Source organism: Vicia villosa, linkage group LG4 (assembly GCF_029867415.1).
Source record: "Vicia villosa cultivar HV-30 ecotype Madison, WI linkage group LG4, Vvil1.0, whole genome shotgun sequence".
NCBI classification, from domain to species: Eukaryota; Viridiplantae; Streptophyta; class Magnoliopsida; order Fabales; family Fabaceae; genus Vicia; species Vicia villosa.
This window is the reverse complement of record NC_081183.1, coordinates 143167738-143188328: the sequence shown is the minus strand read 5'-3', so window position 1 is coordinate 143188328 and position 20591 is coordinate 143167738. Positions and strand designations below refer to the sequence as shown.

The 20591-nt window shown below is 33.0% G+C and overlaps 2 protein-coding genes across 2 annotated transcripts; both read right to left on the bottom strand.

Annotated features, from left to right (window-relative positions):
- Positions 1-6428: 6428 nt before the first annotated feature.
- LOC131599823 (BTB/POZ domain-containing protein At5g47800-like) lies at positions 6429-11208 on the bottom strand. The gene is made up of 6 exons (XM_058872077.1): positions 10899-11208; positions 8683-8769; positions 8513-8582; positions 8028-8426; positions 7200-7943; positions 6429-7093 (listed from the first exon to the last, which is right to left on the bottom strand). Exons 2-6 carry the CDS (start codon positions 8739-8741, stop codon positions 6590-6592), a joined length of 1776 nt encoding a protein of 591 aa, XP_058728060.1. The 5' UTR covers positions 8742-8769; positions 10899-11208; the 3' UTR covers positions 6429-6589.
- Positions 11209-13842: 2634 nt separating this feature from the next.
- LOC131597993 (uncharacterized) lies at positions 13843-14358 on the bottom strand. Its single transcript, XM_058870648.1, has one exon. It carries the CDS (start codon positions 14356-14358, stop codon positions 13843-13845), a length of 516 nt encoding a protein of 171 aa, XP_058726631.1.
- Positions 14359-20591: the final 6233 nt, after the last annotated feature.

Below are 20591 nucleotides of genomic sequence, written 5' to 3'. Positions count from 1 at the left end.
TGAATAATTAAAAATTATCAAATTAATCTATAACACTAATTAAAATAAACTTTAGATTATGCCGAAATTCCATAGTAGTCCTTTTTTTAACTTTGACTGGTACATAATCCCTTTAAATGTTACCTAATTTTAATTCGTTTCACACTTGACCATAATCCTTAAGGCTTTGTTTGGATTGATGGAATCGGATGGAGCGGAGCGGAATGGAATGGAATAAAATGATATTCCGTTGTTTGGATAATTTAAAAACGGATGGAGCGGAGCGGAAAGGAGTGGTATGGATTCCATTCCATTCCATCACTTACCTCCATATTCCTTCCCCTCCGATTTGGGCGGAATGAATAATTTGTCTTATTCCGTTCTAAAATTTCCAAACAATGGAATGGTACATTCGTTCCGCTCCGTTCCACTCCGCTCCATCCCACTCCGCTCCATTTCATTCCGCTCCGTTCATTTCGTGATATCCAAACATACCCTAACTCTCAATTCTGACGGCATTGCAGCAACAATATTCTATCATTCTTCATTATGAAAAACAATAGCTTTTTACAAATCACCATTCCTCCTCACTAAGATTAGGAGGAAGAAAACTTGTACAAAATCTGGGTTTTATTTACCCGATGACTGCTGGGAGTATGTGTTTTCATTCACCGACCACAACCATGACTTTAACTCTCTACCTCTCGTCTCTAAACAGTTAATAAAGGATGTTTCAATGATTTTCATGTGAACTATCAATTGAAATCTTTATGTCTGGCTGGCAATTCGTTAATAAATGATGAAAACATCATAATGTTCGTCTCCATTTTTCCCAATTTGCAGCTACTTGATTTGAACCGCTGTCATGGAATGAGGCTTCCTGAAGTGAACTTTGTACTTCCTCAATTGGAGGTGTTGAACTTGTCATATACAAGAAGTGATGATAAAACACTCTATGAGATCTCAAAGAGTTGTCATGGACTTTTGCAACTATTATTGACATGTTGTGATCATGTCACACAAAAAGGAATTATAAGTGTAGTTGAAAACTGCACACGACTTAAGAAGATCGATTTGAGATATTGTAATAAAGTTAAGGCTGACGTCGTTGTCTCGGAGGTTTTATCAAGGTCATCTTTAAAAAAGAGGAAATTCTTCTCGCGTAATGATCGTATTTTCTTCTATTGAATATTAACTCTGAATTGTAAGATGTTTTTTGTTTTTAGTTTTGCTTCGTTGAGAAATTACTCTTTTATTTTTAAATACCAATGTAATGGACACAATTGAGTGTTATATGAAGTTTTAAATTTTAATGTTTTTCTTTACTCTTGAATTAGATTACTCATATTGTTTTGGGTTTGAGAGTTATTACAAGAACTGGAAAGTTTTAAGAGCTTACTTGAGAACTTTTATTAACATAAGATGTGTTTTGTTTGAAATATTTAAAGAATATGGATCTTACTTGCTGCTTCTGCAACTCTCTCAACTAAACATTGTTTTTCGTATTGCATGTTTTGTGCTGTCTCAGTTCTGATTTTTTTAGGACAAAGCAGTCTCAGTCCCGGTCAATTTTCCACTTTTTTCTTACTTTGATTCTAAAAACTGGTGTTCGGGGAATTGAGTTTTTTGCTTATACTTATGTTTCACAATAATCAAAGAAACTTTAAGGTCAATATTATCATCATTCTTTTAAAAAAGCTAACATAGAGCTGACAAAGATATAGTTCAATATTCTGAAAATAGTGACCAAAGAAAATATGAGAATTGTCTCAATGCATTACAGTGCCTTATCAAAACGATTAATGATATGACAAAATGATCTTATGTAAACTAAAAAAAATCAACAAAATAATTAAAAAGTCTAATAAACAAAATCAAATAGGTGATGACAATAATGGTTTTCTTAGTGTTTTTGATAATATTATAAAGGTTAATATTATAAATTTTTATTGTTTTTTTTAAGCAAGGTATTGATTAAAGGGAGAACTATGGGTTCTCCGACCTTTTTACACGATAGAACGGACAAAACCCGACAAAAAGAAAATTACCCACCAATTACACTACAAGAGAAAAGAAATAAGATCTTTACAAAACTCATAGAAAGAATAATTGGGATGGGTAACTTTGTCACAAAAAGACCACTTCCAAGCCAACATCTTTATGTTCCAAACCGTGTCTTTTAAGCTCCAATCCTCTTCCCGAAAGCACACCTCATTCCTTAGCAACCATAACGACCAAGAAGTGGCAAGCCAAACAACATCCGTCTTACTAATCTTCACCTTATGAACTTGGAGAAACTAATGTCAATCCATAAAACTTGATATACATTCCTCCTCCAAACTATTCAGTTTTCCCACCCAAATAGTAATTTCGGACCAAATGCGTTTCACCATACTACACGCAAAAAGGAGTGGTTCCTACTTTCTATACCAAAACCACAAAAAACACAGTTGAGATTATCTAAAGGAAGGGAAATACCTATATACACCAAAAGCTCCTTAGTGGGAAGTCTGTCTAGGAATAATCTCCAACCAAATGTCTATATTTTGAAAGGAACTTCCGCATTCCAAAGGATGCGACACGCTTCATCATGCTTGTTAACGGAACAAAAAGGAATAAATTTTGTCGAATAAAATTGATAGCACGATGCCACCGAGAAGACCGAATCATTAGCAAATTTTCAAGAAACCACATCCATCTCATTCTCTCCCGTCGGACCACCATGAAGCTCCAATCGGTCATAAAGCAAAGCTACCCTCCCTCTAAAACTGGTCTCTTCCAATAAATCTGTGGAAATCCCCAAATCCTCCCATTTCCAAGTACCATCAATCCAACCTCCCATCGCCCCAACCGAAACCCCTTTAAGACGAGAAGCTTCAAATAACTCCTGAAAATCATTCTTCAAAGCCTCTTCATCCAGCCAACAAGATTCCCAAAAAAGTGTTTTGTACCCATTATGGACATCAAACAAACAACACTTAACAATAGGATCCCTAAAATAATCTTTCCCAATATTAACAATATCCCTCCACCAATTAGAAAAAGAAGAGTATTTTGTGCATTTATCTTCACTATAAACATGAGAAGATATTTTTTCTATTATATCCTTAAATATTTATTATTCTCTCAGCTTTCAATTATTTAAATTTATCTTCCACATGTCATTAATGAAGGACAATTTTATAAAAAAACTTAATAATTTCTCATTTTCATACAACAATTATTATTTTTCTTAATATGTGTGAAAAGTTCAAAACGACTTATAATAAAAAACAAAATAGTAGTATTTTGTTTTACGTTTTGAAATTTTATAAATTAAAGTTAGTCTTAATTTTAAAATTTGAATTTCTGTTATAAGTTTTGAATTTTAATTTTAAGTTTTGGTAATGAATTGTTTTTTTTTTGTTTTTTTTTTTCTGAAAAATTACTCTATTAACCTCACAACATTATGAATCATCCATTATAAGTTTTTTTTTTTTAAATATAACTCTAAAAGTATTACCAAGGGGGAGATGTACATATGAACTAAATTTGTGTGTATAACTCTGACTATCTAAATAAGTTATAAAGAGGTAGAGGGGTGTGTGTCAGAGTTTGTAATAAAACCATTTATAATGAGTATGTTGAATAATTTATTAAGTAGTTGAATGACTATAATGGGATGTTGAAAATGAGATGGATTAAATTGCGTTGAATAAATTTAACATGTTGAGTAAGAGAGAGTGGGGGCCACAAAAAACACTTGGCAAAATATTATTGATTGTTGTAAATTTTTATATTTTTATTTTATCATAATTATTTGGGGTCAATTATTTCATAGTAAATTAATTTTTTTATTTTTACCAAAATTCATCATTTTTTTTCTATAAATAGAGCCTAGTTTCATTAGATTTGGACAAAAAAAATCACTTTTCATTTTAGGTGTGTTGTGTGTTTATTGTATTATATTGCATTTTAAGTTTTATGTAATTTTATTTGTTATTAAATTAATTAAGAATATAAAATTAGAAAAATAAAATTAAAATAAATTATTGAATTAGAAAAAAATTAAAATAAATTATTTAACTCTTAATTAATTTAATTTAATTTCGATCGATAATTGTTATTAATATATAATCACAAAAATAAAAACATAAAAGGAAATAACAATATGAAATAAAAGTGGTGGGGTATAGTGTTGAATTTTATTAAATAAAATCTTTGTAGTAAGTAAAAATCGAAAGGGTGTTGAATTATTAGGTGGAAGAGAGAAGATGATGTGAAGTGTAAAAAGTAAAAAAATATGGTGTTGAATAATTCAACCATTGTTGATAGTCTAAGGTTAGGTTCTGAAGAACGTAGGAGCATTATTGGCGGGGAAGAATATTATTTGTTCAATTCTGCCATGGTTGAGTTTTGTCATGTTTAAATTTTAGTAATTAGATTTTTAATGGAATGAGAAATTTGTTTTGTTTTGTCGAAAATATCGAAACAATGGAATGAATGCAGAGTAGATTATTGATAATTCCACCAGAGTTGAGCTAGTAAGAGTCACAACTCACAACTGATTCTGTGAGTGAAATTTACTACTACTAATAATACATTTTATGACAAAGCTTTCACCTCAATTAAAAATAAATCGAGGTATAATGCCAAGACGCACCATGTTTTATTTAAAAAAAAAACATATTCTCTCGTTTTTTAATATAACCGAGAGGACAAACAATTCAGGATATATTTCGAATCCCAGCTATTGCAGTTTATATTTTTATTTTTTTTAAAAGTGTAAAGTAAATGATCTACCCTTTCGGTTTCCCTTATAACCGAGGGATAAAATAATCATATTTATATTTTTTTAGTAAAAAAAAAGTGGCGCGCTCAAAATTTACATCTCGGTTATTTGTTAGATGAGGTGAAGACTTTTTCATAAAATGTATTATTTGTAGTAGTGAATGTACTTGTAACATATGACAATTTGACCCTGAGAAACATGTAGTTAGTTTCTCGATGTTTATTATGTCAAAAACATATAGAAGTTGTAAATCCTCTCTTTCTTAAATGTCCCTTCACTTTGCAACATTGGAATTTGATGGAAGGAATAATCTCAATGAGATTTGACGAGATATGAATAAACAAGATTTTTAATAGGAGTGTGCAAAATATCCGGTTGTGAGACCTAAATTTATAACCAAATCTAAATTTATTTTAAATATTTGGATATAATTAATTGGTTATCAACCGGTGTAATTATTAATGGTTTGGTTATCCATCCATATAATTCGGATATAATTAAATTGTTATTAAACGATTAAATTATTTTTGGATTCGGTTACAATTCGGTTATTATCCAAAATCTAAAATTAATCCAAATATTTCAATTCAATTATATATTTTTTAATTTTCAAAATAAAAAATATTTTTAAAACTGGATTAAAAAAAACGATTATATAATCATAACTAAATTTATAATCAGTTTTATAATCAGTTTTGATTAAAATATGGTTATGATTATAAATCCAAATCATTTAAATGGTTTAAAATGGTTATAGTTTGGTTTTTAAAAATAATCAATCATACACACCTCTGATTTTTAACATTGTGGATAGAGGTTGGAGTCTTCAAATTATGCATCTTTTTCTAGTATTAATTATTCTATTTATTCAAAGAATTTGGCATCTAAGAAATAACATTCGATTCAAAGTAACAACATCAGTGATTCACATAGAGATTAATCACATAAAAAGGTTATACTTTTTTGTTTACCATCTTTCAAAGGACATATGTACTCTTCCATGTTAGAGTTTAATTATAATTATTAAAGTATTTTACCTAATATGCAAGCATCCACCTGCACCAAAAATTCTTCAAATAAACTAAATAAGTCCTAATCTTGATTGGATCAAGTGCAATATAGTTGGATGTTCTAGAGAAAATCTGAGGGCATCAACATTTTGAGCACTTTTTTAGAGCTTTTTCGGCTAAGGTAAATCACCTCTTTGCAAGCAGAAGTGCAGAACTGCATGGCGTTATGTAACCATCCCCTGCAAACACAAGGGAATAGAACCACCTATAATTAAAGAGTGATTCATCCTTTGCAATACAAACCTTCTACAATGAAAAGATAGTTTCTTGAAAGTTATTGATTGATCGGAGAAATAGCACTCACACGCTTGTTCATTTAGATTAAAAATCTTTCATATCTTTTATTAAGAAAATATTTGCGCAAATAGATTGGCTCACGTAAGACATTTTTGGGGATCATGACACACGGTGGACTAATGTAACACAATGTGTTTGAGATAGTTATTTTAGAGATCGTTTTGGTCTGATTAATTCCCGTTTTTATTAGTTTTGATGGGTTAGACACGTGCCCCCACCTATTTGTTTTTCTTTTTATCAATTTTTAATAAAAAGCTTTATAAAAAAAATATTTTGAGTATACTTTTATACTAACAAATACAATTACAACCTTTAAATGAAATATAAATTACACTTGATCACACCATTGTTACATTTATGACAAAGGTAAGAAGAGATAATAAGATAAGAATAGAGGAGACAAAAATGCATAGATAGAGAGGGATGACAATAATTTTCTTTGAAATTTTCAAAGATTATTCTAATACTATTCTCAAATATATCTTCTCTTTTCACTGCCATATTCTGATTTATTGCTTCTTGTTCTTCCTATGATTTTCTTATGATCTAAGTTTATTTTGATTCCTGCCATACTTTCTTCTTTGCCTCCTCTTATAACCATCTTTTTTTCCAAGTCTAATGCCAACTTATCATCCAACCTTTTAGTTTTTTGCTGACCCTTTTCTCTACTCTCAGCAATTGATGTTCTCATTGTGATTGCTTCTTTGTCAAGGTACTGAGATTGCTTTCCATGGCTATCTCTTGTGGCTGGTTTCTTTTTTGCTTCTAGAAGTAGCTCATGTGGTTTTTGCAACTTTGTACTAGTTGTTGCTACCTTAGTGTCTTTCTCTTGTTCATAATATAGCAGCTGCACCACAGTTCTTGATGGCAGAAACTCGTTTTTGACAGCGTGTGAGCGCGCGTCTGAGGATAATCTTTGACACTCTAGAATCCCGCACAAGCGCTTCTTTTCCACCTTGCTCAAGTCCGGATGCACCTGTTTATACATTGACCATATATCATACATATCAATATATCATGAATAATGCACCATAAATATAATTAAGGTTTGATATTGCTTATGCGATGAATGCGCGATTTACCTTAAGATAAATGTTGATTGCCTGGTACAAATCATCATGCTCTAATCTTCCAACAGCTGGCACAGTTTCAGCAAGAGTTACAAATTTCGACACTTCCATATTCTCATCTCTTGCCACCACTTGAAGATAGGAATCAACAACTTTACCAACTTTTCGTATCGATCTTAACAAGTAGTGCCTATTGTCCACAGCACCAGGGGAGATTCTTTTCCAAAACTTCAGAAAACTTTCCAACACTACTTGAACTATCTCTATATCATAAAAATTCTGGTCCAACGACGATGTTGGAGGGTAAAGCAAATCACTCACAGTAGCCTCATGAAACTGTATGCTACCTCTTTTTATTAGTTCTGTTTTTGTCATAGTAGAGACACCTAAATGACTTGAAATGCTCAAAAGTCTTAACAAGAAACCAACTGAAACTGACCCTCTATCTGAAGGAATCATGCTCACAATTGTTTCGAGAATTATTCTGTTTTTCTCCTTGGATTCTTCTGTTTGTGATGCTGAACTTCCTGAACTTTTAGCCTTTATGGTGCAAGGTAACCACTTATATGCGTAAACATGCAAAGCTTCGCCGATAAGCTGCGGTGGAAGCACATGTGTTGATCTAATAGTCATTATTATGCACCTGAAAAGATCTATGTTTAGAATCGATATATCCTCGGTCCACCAATCCTTCGGAACAGAATGATGCTCTTTTCGGTTGTAACCAGGCCTAGTGTAAGTGTAGGACCATTTCACCTGCACATAATCAATGCATGAGACGGAGACGGTATAAAAAATTATGCGAAGAAAGTTTAAGGGTTTTGATTTAATTTGTTTTACCTGTGGTAGGGGTGTAAGAACTTTTTCAATAATTGAATCAATGCATTTTCTTATTATGCCGAGATTCTCAGACCACTCTGGTAACTTCTCGGTGGCCTGCAGCGTCGAAACCGAGTCTTTCCAACCTTCAAGAATGCATGAACTGAAGAAAGACTCAAGTTTACCTACAAAGTTTCCCCTCTCAACGGACTCATTCATTTGGAGGAGCTTAGCAGCACAAAGTGAAGGTACTAAATTATGAGCACTAATGTTGATTGAAACTCCATAGCAAAACTTAGCACAGAGTTCAAAAGCTTCTGCTCCACCAGGCATATCATGAAGCTCTAGAGGAACACTCTCAGAATCATAAGTATCAGAACCAAGTCTTAGTAAAAGGCCACATTTCGAAAGAAGCGGAGACTGCAACCAACAAAAGTAGAATTATAGACTAACCAATATTTTTTTTTTTTGTGTAGCAGAAATAGAAGTCAAACGGGCAACGATACCTTATGTAGCAGGTAAGTTGTATCATTGATTTTTATCACAAGGTCGGGAGCTATATCGGAAACTAGACTCCTGCATTCATGATTATGATAACAAACTCATATCAAGCTTCCTATACTTATATTTTGACAACAAATTAGTCTAATTTTAGGCCAAAGATGGACATGAATACCTGGTAGCTTGTTCCGTGTAGAAAGAGTCCGACCGAGTTCCAAGTTTCATGAACTTCATAGCTATTTGTTGTGATCTACTTCAAAACCTGCATAAATTCTAAAGAATGGTAACTTTTTTCTCTTCATGCACTTAAAAGCAATTGAGGAAAGAAGGTGCATTATAGAATGTTACCTAAGTAGAACATGAAGTGAACTACTACATTATCTAAGTAGAGCATAGATAGTTAAGACTATTTATAATGTTGTTGAAGTTGAGAAATTTACTATTAGTTTTTGACAGTAAGTTGGATGATAAGTTTTAATAATTCCAAAGCAAAAAGGTGCTAGTGTATCTATTTATAGAGAGGGATGTATGATTATGTTAAGAAAAGGGCATGAAAATCCGGAAGAAAGTGATGCAACAATAACTAGTGTGTGACCAAAACCTTCATAAGATAATAAAAAAAAAATCATTTATTGTTTTAGTGAAAGAGCTTAGCATTATTTTCATAAAAGCAAATCTTACATATAAATTAAGTAACATGGAATATTTATTCAGATGAGTAAAGTATGACTTGGATCTTCTGATATATGGATAAACACTCGAGCGTATAGCGGATTTTGTGGTGCTGAAAGCGCGTATTGGGAAGATTCTAAGTCCCTGTTTGTTAAGAGTTTACATTGAGAGACATCTCTCACCTTACAAATCAGTATTGTAAAGATGAGTTAAGTCAAATTTTAACATAGTATCAGAGCTTATCGATCGAACCATAGGTCGCCCACCGTTTATATCAATTCAATTAGGACAAAAGAGTGTTGGACGTGATAGAGTATATTGGAAAGATCCCTAATTCTAGAGCTTGAAAGAATTTACAGAGAGGCATCCCTCTTACAAGACGGTATTGTAAGGATGAGTTAAGTCAAATTCTAATACAGCAAACGTAGTGATTGAACTGAACTATTTAAACATATCTTTATACTTTATAAACCTAACTTGTTGCATAGTAGAAAACATCATTAGCCACTCTACTATCGAAAATGTAGACACAATTAACCGAACTTCGTAATGAAATTGTGATTCTTGTGTCCTTATTTATATACTGTACTTACTTTAGAATCGGATTTTCTTTTCTAACAAGTGATCCTGTGATGAAGTGTCTTCTCAACTATCTAAAAACCTAGAAACATGGAAGATATATCTTGTTTTTCTCTCATATTTTATTCATATAATTGATGAAAGAGCTTAGCATTAGTTTCACAAAAGCAACTTTTTAGACAAGTTTCAAATTTTGAAATCAATAAAATACTAATCTATAGGGTCTATAAAGAAGAACCTATACTGGTTGTTGAGGTTAAGGATATATCTATCTATGATGTTAAGGCTAGGCCTTTCATTTGTTAAAATCTGACACACACTTTGGTCTGTGCTTTCACAGACAAATGATGGTAAAGTAAAAAAAGTACTATGTTTATTTTTTGTAGAACAGCATCCATTGCTTTCCACAACACAGAAGCATTGCCCTTCATGTTTTCCAAAAAAGATAGCTTCAGCTTTTGCAGGCTTTATAACTCACCTTTTTCTTTAAGGTAATTTTCAGTTTTTCACAGATCCTAACTCAATGATCATAATGAAAGTTCATAATCAAAATCTCGACAGAATATGCTACAGACGCGCGTCCAACTAAAGCTAAAATTTCTAGATTCTTAAATTCAAAGCAAAATGGCATTGAAACGTACGTTTTCATTCTAAACGCCAAACCAAACATGCTATACATTATATTTTAACAAAATTGCAGTGCTACCGTAATTTTGTCAAACTCACTGTGATTTCAAACATGTACTAATTCGGCGACAGTGATTCCAAACATGCAGTAGTTGGCACCAACAAGCCACAATTCCTAATATGATTCTTTGATGTAAGTGAGCAAGCAATTTAGCCAAATATGTGACTTTTCCCTCCTCCAATTCATAAAGTTTTGTCCCTCTACAAGAAAGTTCTATCATTTCATTTCGTCCTCTTCCTATTGGAATTTTATAGGTACATAGAACCTATATATTATAGTATATGCTGCTTTTTCATAAAAAAATATACATATATCTGACAAAAGTGCTTATCCTAGATATAATTAACAGATTGAAAAAGGCTTTTAACTGGTTGTGAAGTGTTAAATCAAAAACAATGCTTTAATCAAACATGTAAAGAAATTTGAAAAGGTTAATAAAGAAGAAAACGTACCGGTGAACAATATATGAAAAAGCTGTCAAAATTGAAGAAATCAGTGGCTATAGAGATAGGAAGCAGAAGCATTAGAATATGAAGTGATGAAAGAGATAAACAAAGCATATATGGCATGACATGTGAAAAAGGAAAGTGGAATATGCTTTACTAGTTTCATGCAAGTAATCCTCAGAGACAGAGAAATAGAGATGAGGGAGTGTTGATAGTGTTATAGGGTACAAAGAGTGAAAGAAGAGTGTGTGGTTTGTTTGAATTAGTCAACATGGTAATGTGTCAAAAGCATGTTATGATGATAAACTTGTTTGAATAGAATAGAAGGAAAATTGAAAAAGAAGTCTTTGGGATGAACATCAATTGAGAATTGGTGATGTATGATTACATTACTTAAAAAGCATGCAATGCAAGTAGGGTAATGCATTGGAGAGTGTTGCTATACTAATTGTGAAGATTCTTGTGTGTGGGTCCAAGTCTCTCTTAAGTAGATGAAAATATCATTTGTGCACTCATCATCATGCTTCTTCCCACTAAACTTTTGGAATATTCTTTTTCTATTAGTCCTATTAATGAAGCGTTGATCTTAATATTTAGATTGAATCTAATTCATCCATATAAAATCGGTTTATAAATGAATAATTGTGTTCATTCATGTCTAAGGTTCGTATTAGACATTTATATCTATCAAAAAATTATTACATATATGTGTCAGACATACCTATCAAACTCTGTAGTTAGTGGTTGAGCCCGTTGCGCCCAGATGTCAATCCATGTGGCATTTGTTAGATGAAAGAGATGAGATTGGCATGATTTGTCTATGTTGGTTGTTTATAAATTATAACATCAAATATAGTGAGCCACGTTTCTACTCATATGTCTTGTCTTATGAATTTTGCTTAACGTTGTTGGTTCATGCGTAAAGGCTACTTTTCTATGTTCCTATTAGTTCACTCATGAGTTAATTGTTTAGCTCACATTTTTATACTATGATAGTATCATGTCAAATTGGGCAGGGAAATCGATCTTTAAGAAAAATCAGACAAAGAATAATTGGTTTTGGGTTATAAGCTGTATAAGCAAAATCACTAAAAACTCTAATGATAACTTTTTTTTTACTCCAAAAATCTAATGATAACTGATGTCTGCTTTCTTGGCAAGTTTGTAGAAAAAAAAATAGTTTTGGAGCAAGTAAATTATTTTTTTTATAGTTTTAAAAAAGTTTCTTTTAGAGAATAATAAAAATAATATTTATTATTAATATTTATTTATTTCAAATGATTTTATATTAAGAAGAAAAACTAAGACCCCTTAAAAAAATGGGTTTTTCCTCATTTCTTTTACCTTCTATTTTCCTGCCAAATCAATTTTATTAATGAAAAAGTGATTCATTTAGTTTTGATTTGACAACAACAAATAAAAAAAAACTAAAATCCATCCACCAAAAAATTCATTTAATTTATCCACCACATAAAAAATAAGTTATGGATTCATTAAATCCATCCATTTATATATAGATCCAATTCATCCAACACATTTTGATAATCTAATAGATTATTTTTATTTTATACATTAAATATTTAAAGTTATTTTTTAAAAAATAAAAATTAGTTTTTTAAAAAAAATTATAAAATTTGAAAATACAAAAAATCGAGTTTCTTCAAAAAAAATGAAATATCGAGTTATATTTTATGAAACGAAAAAGCAAGTTTTTTATAGAAAAACAAAAAAATCGAGTTATTTTGAAAAAAACAAAAGAATATCGTATTTTTTTGGAAAAATAAAAAATTGAGTTTTTTCGAAATAAAGAAAAATTGATTTTTTTTCGGAAAAACATAAAGGCGATTTTTTTTTTAGAAAAACGAAAAAATAGAGTTTTTTTGGAAAAATGAAATATCAAGCTTTTTTGGAAAAACGAAAAAAAAATTGAGGTTTTTCAAAAAAACGAGTTTTTTCTGAAAAAAACAAAAAATCGAGTTTCTTGAAAAAACCAAAAAGTCAGTTTTTTTTTTTAAAAAAACGAAAAAAATCTAGTTTTTTTGGAAACACGGGAAGTCGAGTTTTTTCGAAAAAACCAAAAAGTTGAGTTTTTTTGTTTAGAAAAACGAAAAAATCGAGTTTTTTCGGAAAAACGAAAAAGTCAAGTTTTTTTTTTCCAGAAAAACGAAAATTCAAGTTTTTTCGGAAGAACGAAAAAATCGAGTTTTTTTTCGGAAAAACGAAAATTCAAGTTGTTTTATGAAATTTAAAAAATATTTTAGAATATTTAATTTTTTTATGAAATTTAAAAAAATATTAAGAATTTTTTAATTATTTTTTGGATGGATGGATATCCATCAATTAGAAATATGTTAATAGATGGATTTTATTCTTTAATGGATTGGATTGAATTTTTATTAAGAGAGTTTAGTGGATTGGTGATGGATAAATGGATTGATTTGGTTCATCCATTAACCATCTCATCTCTATCCATCCAATTCATCCATTTTGCCACCCTAGATGCTGGGCAAGAATGTGCTCTGTGCGAAGCAATCAGACACTACCGTATTCGTCATTTTGCTAAGGAGGCGCAGTGGCGCAAAGTTCTTGAATATCCCAATTTTGAGATCCTAGCAAATCGCACATGGGAGTCTTTAAGTAATTGCAAGGTGCGACGGTGGTTCAGGAGCAGAGTCAGGATCAAAATCCAGGGGATTCCCATAATGAAAATAAAATATAGAAAAAATGTACGAAAAAGATTAATGACACGAAATATGATAATATTACTTAATAAAAATGTACTAGTATTTCAATTACAACACAAAAATAGAAAACTTTCTAGTCTAATCGTAAATGCATTTTTCTCTTGTTTATTTCTTGGAAACTTTTGATTTCTTGGAAACTTTTGATGATATTCATATCATCGATTGTATTAAACACCTCTTACAAATGTCACTAAGCAATCATTTAGTCATGGATTAGCCATTATGCTTCTCAATTCATTCTTAACATATTTCATCCCCGAGAAAACTCGCTCAACACTTGCAGTGGCCACCGGTAAGGAAAAAGCTAGTTTGACAAGTGTGTACACAAAACTAAATGTCTTATGCTTCTTTGTTTGAACAAGAGTCCTACAAAATTCCGAGATGCTAGTCAAATTGGAAATGTGATCGTCCATCTTGAGACTCTCAATATAAGTCTCCAATTCACTAGACAATTTCTTATCAGTAAGATCCTCAAAGTCATTTGGGTACAATCTTGCCAATCTCACAAGTGATTTAACGTCAAATGATTCAAATAAATAACAAGGACTCAAGCAAGCAACACAATTGATCAACTCAGTATTTTCAGGTGTAAACCGATCATGTAACTCTTTCAATACCACATCTATGACATGTAAGAAGCAATCATTCTTGAAATAATGAAAATTTGTAACAAAAGGAGCAAGTCGTTTGGATTTCTTATCTTTCACATACTGAGACTCCATGTCAGGCACATCAATTTCAACATTACCACAAGAAGCCACAACTTGCTCATAAAATGTTTCTCACCCATCATCTTTAAATTCTTGCAACTTTTTCTTGCATATTTAATTTGGACAAGTTCCATGGCATGCACAATATCTTGATCCCCTTTTGCAATGATTGTGACAAATTATTTGTCAAAGATAAAATCTCCACCATTAAGTGCATTATAAACACAAAACTAAAAGTTTGCATAACAAGTAACAAACTTTTTGGTTCACCCTTAGAATGACTATCATTTTTCAAATCTTTGAACACTTCAATAATAGGAGTAAACAAATCAACCAACCTATTGAGAGTTCGAAAGTCGGATTTTAATTTATTAAGTTAAAAGTCGAATTTTAGTCGGACGGTCGAAGAATAATATTATTTACAAGTCGGAATTTATTATATTGTTGGAATATTAATAAAAGTGATATTTTGATTTAATTGGAGTTATTTATCTTATTGGGCCTAAATTGGTTTGTGGAGTATAATAAAGAAGAGTTGATATATGCTAAGCCCAATTGGAATGATAAATTAGGGTTTTAGAGAAATGAAGAGTAGTGTTGTCATTTGGGAGAAAACAAGTTGTGAAGGGAAGGAGGCAAGTCTTGGAGAAGATGAACAAAGCTTAGAGATTTCCATCCATGGTGCCCAATCGAAAGTGTGAATCAGAGACCCATCGAGTTGCTTCAAATTGAATAATGTAAGGGTGATATTCTCTTCCTATAATGGGGCTCATGAACAATTGTCTGTGGGAATTGGGTATATAGATTTATTGCTTTTGCTTGTGTTAATTGTTATTGGAAATTAGTTTTGCTGGTGTTGTGTTTAAATGTTACTGAAGCTTGAAATTTTGTGTATCTCTCTTGTTGTTGTTGATGTTTGTTGTTGTTGCGTTAAGCCGTGATGATGGAACGAGAAGTGACGACGTCATACGCAGGGCGTCGCCTTGGCTTGATTGACAGCAGGTAGTGCCTTCTGCCTTATACATGAGTCGTTCGGTACTTTATATATATATATATATATATATATATATATATATATATATATATATATATATATATATATATATATATATAATAGAATGTAAAACAGTCTCGTTTGATCGAAATAGCTTAATTAAGCGGTATAATCAGTTGTTCGGAATATGATGAAAATTTATGTGGTAGCTAAGTTTAATTAGTACATTAACTTGATGATGTTCTTTTGTCGAAATTATGATATTAATCGGTCAATTAAATTAATAGTTGAATTAATTTTTATAAGCCTATTTAATTGGAATAAACTTGAACTTAGATTAACTATTCGGTTTATCGGTAAATTACGATATCTTGAGAATTTAACCGAACGAATCAAATAACCGGTAAAGGATAGAATTATATCCGAATCAACCGGTAGAGTTGTGTTTTTGGTGACTTTGAAGTGTAACCCAAAGACTCATAAAGTCGTGAATATCAAGAATATAACCGAAAATTAGATAACCGGTAGCAACGCGGAATTTGCAAAATTAATTGAAGTATGAAGGATAGAAAAACACTTAGAAAGGGGGGGTTTGAATAAGTGTAGCTTTAAAAACTTGACAGATAAAAATAAATTGCACAGTTATTTTTATCCTGGTTCGTTGTTAACTAAACTACTCCAGTCCACCCCCGCAGAGATGATTTACCTCAACTGAGGATTTAATCCACTAATCGCACGGATTACAATGGTTCTCCACTTAGTCAGCAACTAAGTCTTCCAGAGTCTTCTGATCACACACTGATCACTCCAGGAACAACTGCTTAGATACCCTCTAAGACTTTCTAGAGTATTCTGATCCACACGATCACTCTAGTTACAACCTGCTTAGATACCCTCTAAGACTTCCTAGAGTATTCTGATCCACACGATCACTCTAGTTCCTTACAACTTAATGTAATCAATTCTAAGAGTATTACAATTGCTTCTTAAAAGCTATAATCACAAACTGTGATATTTCTCTTAACGTTTAAGCTTAATCTCACTAATATATTACAACAGCAATGTAGTGAGCTTTGATGAAGATGAAGATTCTGAGCTTTGAATAGAACAGAGTTTCAGCAAGTTAATATGAGTTGTTTTGTGCAGAATCGTTAACCTTGCTTCTCATCAGAACTTCATATTTATAGGCGTTGGAGAAGATGACCGTTGAGTGCATTTAATGCTTTGCGTGTTCCGTACAGCATCGCATTTAATGTTATATGCTTTTGTCAACTACCTCGAGCCTTGTTCACGCTGTGTCTACTGACGTTGCCTTTAATAGCTTTTAACGTTCCTTTTGTCAGTCAGCGTAGCTTGCCACTTGTACTTCCTTCTGATCTGATGTTTGTGAATACAACGTTTGAATATCATCAGAGTCAAACAGCTTGGTGCAAAGCATCTTCTGATCTTCTGACCTTGAAGTGCTTCTGAGCGTGATACCATCAGAACTTCAGTGCTTCTGATCTCATGTTCTTCTGATGCTTCCATAGACCCATGTTCTGATTCTGCTTCGACCATCTTCTGATGTCTTGCCAGACCATGTTCTGATGTTGCATGCTGAACCCTTGAGACAAAGCTTCTGAGCGCTGAATTATGCATACTCTTTATATATTTCCTGAAAAGGAAATTGCATTGGATTAGAGTACCATATTATCTTAAGCAAAATTCATATTATTGTTATCATCAAAACTAAGATAATTGCTCAGAACAAATCTTGTTCTAACAATCTCCCCCTTTTTGATGATGACAAAAACATATATAAATGATATGAATTTGCGATCAGAAAGAGCAGACGGCAAAAGACAAATTACACAGCTATAGCATAAGCATATGAATATGTCTCCCCCTGAGATTAACAATCTCCCCCTGAGATAAATAATCTCCCCCTGAAATAAATACTCGAAGAACTTTAATAAAAGACTTCCCTGATTATTTCGGTAGAGACGATCACATAAGCTTCTGTCTTCAGAGAATTCATAGCTTCTGACTTCTGCTTCCATTGGACAGCTTCAGAACTAGAATTTCTTTAGATCCCTAGAACACTCACAGCTTCTGATTCCTGCTTCCATCTAGGACAGCTTCAGAACTTGAATTTCTTTGATCTTCAGAACATTCACAGCTTCTGATTTCTGCTTCCATTTAGGACAGCTTCAGAACTTGAATTTCTTTGATCTTCAGAACATTCACAGCTTCTGATTTCTGCTTCCATTTAGGACAGCTTCAGAACTTGAGTTTTCTGGATCTTTAGAACATTCACAGCTTCTGATTTCTGCTTCCCTCGGATAGCTTCAGAGCTTTGAATTTCTACCAACATCACTTCATGCTAGATTTGTATCAGAACATTGTTGAATGTACCAGAGCATCATCAGAGCATCTCTACATCCTGAAATGTTACAGAACAAAAACTAAACGACAAAAGTCAGCATGAACGAGTCAGAACATAAAATGTATATTAGAACATATGATATGTATCAGAGCCATATAGGCTAAAATAATGTATCAGAGCAAATAGAATTTTGTCAGAGCAATTAGACAAATATGGATCAAATTCTATTATCAGTGCTTCTGATTCATTCTTCTTTCTTGCTTCTGATTTTTGAAGCTTGACAGCACTCAGCTTGCTTCAGTTTCCATGAGCTTATTCTTTTTACAGAATAACACTTCTTATGGTTTTGCTTCTTGTGTTTGCTTTGAAGATTTTCTTCACTTCTTTATACCTGCAAAACACTTAAACCATATAGAACTTGCAGTTCTTGTTAGTAAAAGCAACTGATTAAATCAAATCATTTATCACATATTTCTCCCCCTTTTTGTCATACCATCAAAAAACAGAAAAGATTCAGAGACAAACAAAAACGAAACACATGGAGGAAGAAGATGATTTCATTGAAGTTCAAACAGCAGGTACAGAAGTACATGAAGATAAGTAAGATCAGATGCACAAAAAACAGATGCAACGAAAAAGAAACAACACAGACTCAATCTAAGATGGCCCTAGCCTTGACAAGATCTTGGCCAGCATCTCTTGAACCTCATTGTTGTGTCCATCTTGCCTCACCATGAAAGCTCTATACTCAGCATTGAGTGAGCTTTGCTCATCCTGTCTCTTCTGAATTTCTTCCAGAGTCCTTGCAAGACGAGAAGATTCATCAGAAGAAGCTTCACCGCTTTCAACCACAGGAATAGCAACTTGATCTGTAGCTTCCATGGATAGATCATTTGCAGGGATTTCCTCAACAGGATCTGATTCAGCAACATGATCTTCAGCATCTGCTTTTTGCATAGAAGCATTTCCATATTCTGCAGCAGGAATTTCCGAGTCTCCATTCTCAAGTGCCTGAAGAATGGCAGCTAGATTCCTGGGAGCAGAAGGACCTTCAACTTCTGGTGGGTCAACAACTTCTGGAATGACCAAGCTTGGGTCTTTCTCAGAAGGGTTTTCCCTCAGATAGTCAAAGAGAGTCTTGAAGTCTCCGAGCAGAACAGGATAATCAGGAATAAAGATAACAATATCCCTGCATGGATTTGCTTCCATTTCAGCAGCCAGTCTTAATTGTTCCATCTCATCCAAGAAGGGCTTCTCTTCCAACAGATGTCTTCCTTTGAGACTAGCAAACCAGAAGTCTTCATAATTCCTCAGGATTCCACGAGGTCGTGGGGCAGCAGCCACACAGGCTTCCTGAAGTTCTAAAAACAGAGCATCTGATTCTCTGCGAAAGATCCTCCAGAAGTTCCGCATAGCAACATCATTCAATCCAGAACTTTCAGCAATTCTGAGAGTATCAAAGATACTTCTGAGTTTCCTCTTTATCTTTTCAAAAACTACACCAATAGGGTATACAGGGCGGAATTTTATTTGGGTTTTTGAAAAGGCAGGGTTGGAAGTGAAGTACGGATGAGGTTCTCTATCCAACCTATAAAAAGATTCTGCTTCAGTATCAGAATCTAACACTACCACTTCAGCTTCAGGACGAGGCTTGGGAGTGTAGTTGCAATCACGGAGCAGCTGCTCATGTGATGCAGAGGTTGGAAGAGGAGAATCACAAAGATTTTTTTGGGAGGTGGAGGGAGTATGTTCAAAGGTGGCATTGGGAGAAGGTTGAGATGGAAATAGAGTTTGAAGGGGTGGTATATCCAGAACAGGATTTATGGTAGGTGGAGAGGAAGGAATGGTTATAGGAGAAGATGGAGGTGTAAGAACATGGACAAAGACAGGTGATTCTGATGTGGCTTTTTCTGGTTCAGGTGTAGGGACAACCTCTATTGGTGCAACTTCTGAACGAACAGCAGGAACAGAATCAGGTTCAGAAATGCATATACCTTTGGAACCTCTCAGAAAAGCTTTGGCCATATCCTCAGTCTTCTTCTGCTTCTTACTCTTCGGCTCTTCAATAATCTTTGCTTTGCCGCTAGAGATTTCTTTCCTTCTGACATATGCCAGAACTTCTGGTTGATTCTCAGCCTCTTGAGAGACATTTTCTTCATTAGACTCTTGAAGAATCATCTTCCTTTTTCTTGTTTTCTTCTTCTCAACAGCTTCTTTCCCTTTCTTCTCAAACTCATCAGAGACAGACTTAGCAACCTTTGCAATGACCTCTTTAGAAACATCTTGTTTCTTAGAGACAGCAGAAGGATAATCATGCTTTCTTTTAGTCCTTTCTTCCTTCTTCTTATTTATTTTCATTGGAGCACCCTTCTCTTGATTTTTGAGATATTTATTTTCTTCTTGTGATAACAGATACCTAGTTTTGACTACAGGTACCTCACAGTTGAAGAAAGTTTCAAACTCAGCAAGAACAGGTGCTCTTCTGATTCTTGTATCAGTAAGAGGTTGAGGAGTCTTACTGATAGTCTTAATTACTTTCATCTTCTTCAAAGTGAATGCATTCAGACAAGCCCCAGATGTGACAGCAAGGTCTTTCACAATACCTTCAGATTCCAAACTTTCAACAATCTTTGAATGCACCAAAAGATTTGAAATAATCCTTTCAAAAGGAATGATTGTTCCACCTTTTTCTCTGAAAGCGTTTCTGGAATCCTTTACTGCTTTCCACAAATGGTTGAAGATGATGTAGATCGCATCAACCTTCTTCCTAGTGGCAATGCAATAAAGAATATACCTTTGCTCATTACTGATGAAATCCGAGGCATGTGTTCCTTTCCTATGGTAGAAACACCCAAGAATGATCTTTGTCCAGATTTTGTAGACATC

Coding starts and splice junctions, on each gene's coding strand:
- LOC131599823 (XM_058872077.1), bottom strand. CDS start 8,741: ATGAAGTTCATGAAACTTGGAACTCGGTCGGACTCTTTCTACACGGAA. Junction 8,427..8,512: donor CAACTTACCTGCTACATAAG/GTATCGTTGCCC, acceptor TGTTGGTTGCAG/TCTCCGCTTCTTTCGAAATG. Junction 7,094..7,199: donor CAATCAACATTTATCTTAAG/GTAAATCGCGCA, acceptor ATGTATAAACAG/GTGCATCCGGACTTGAGCAA.
- LOC131597993 (XM_058870648.1), bottom strand. CDS start 14,358: ATGGAGTCTCAGTATGTGAAAGATAAGAAATCCAAACGACTTGCTCCT.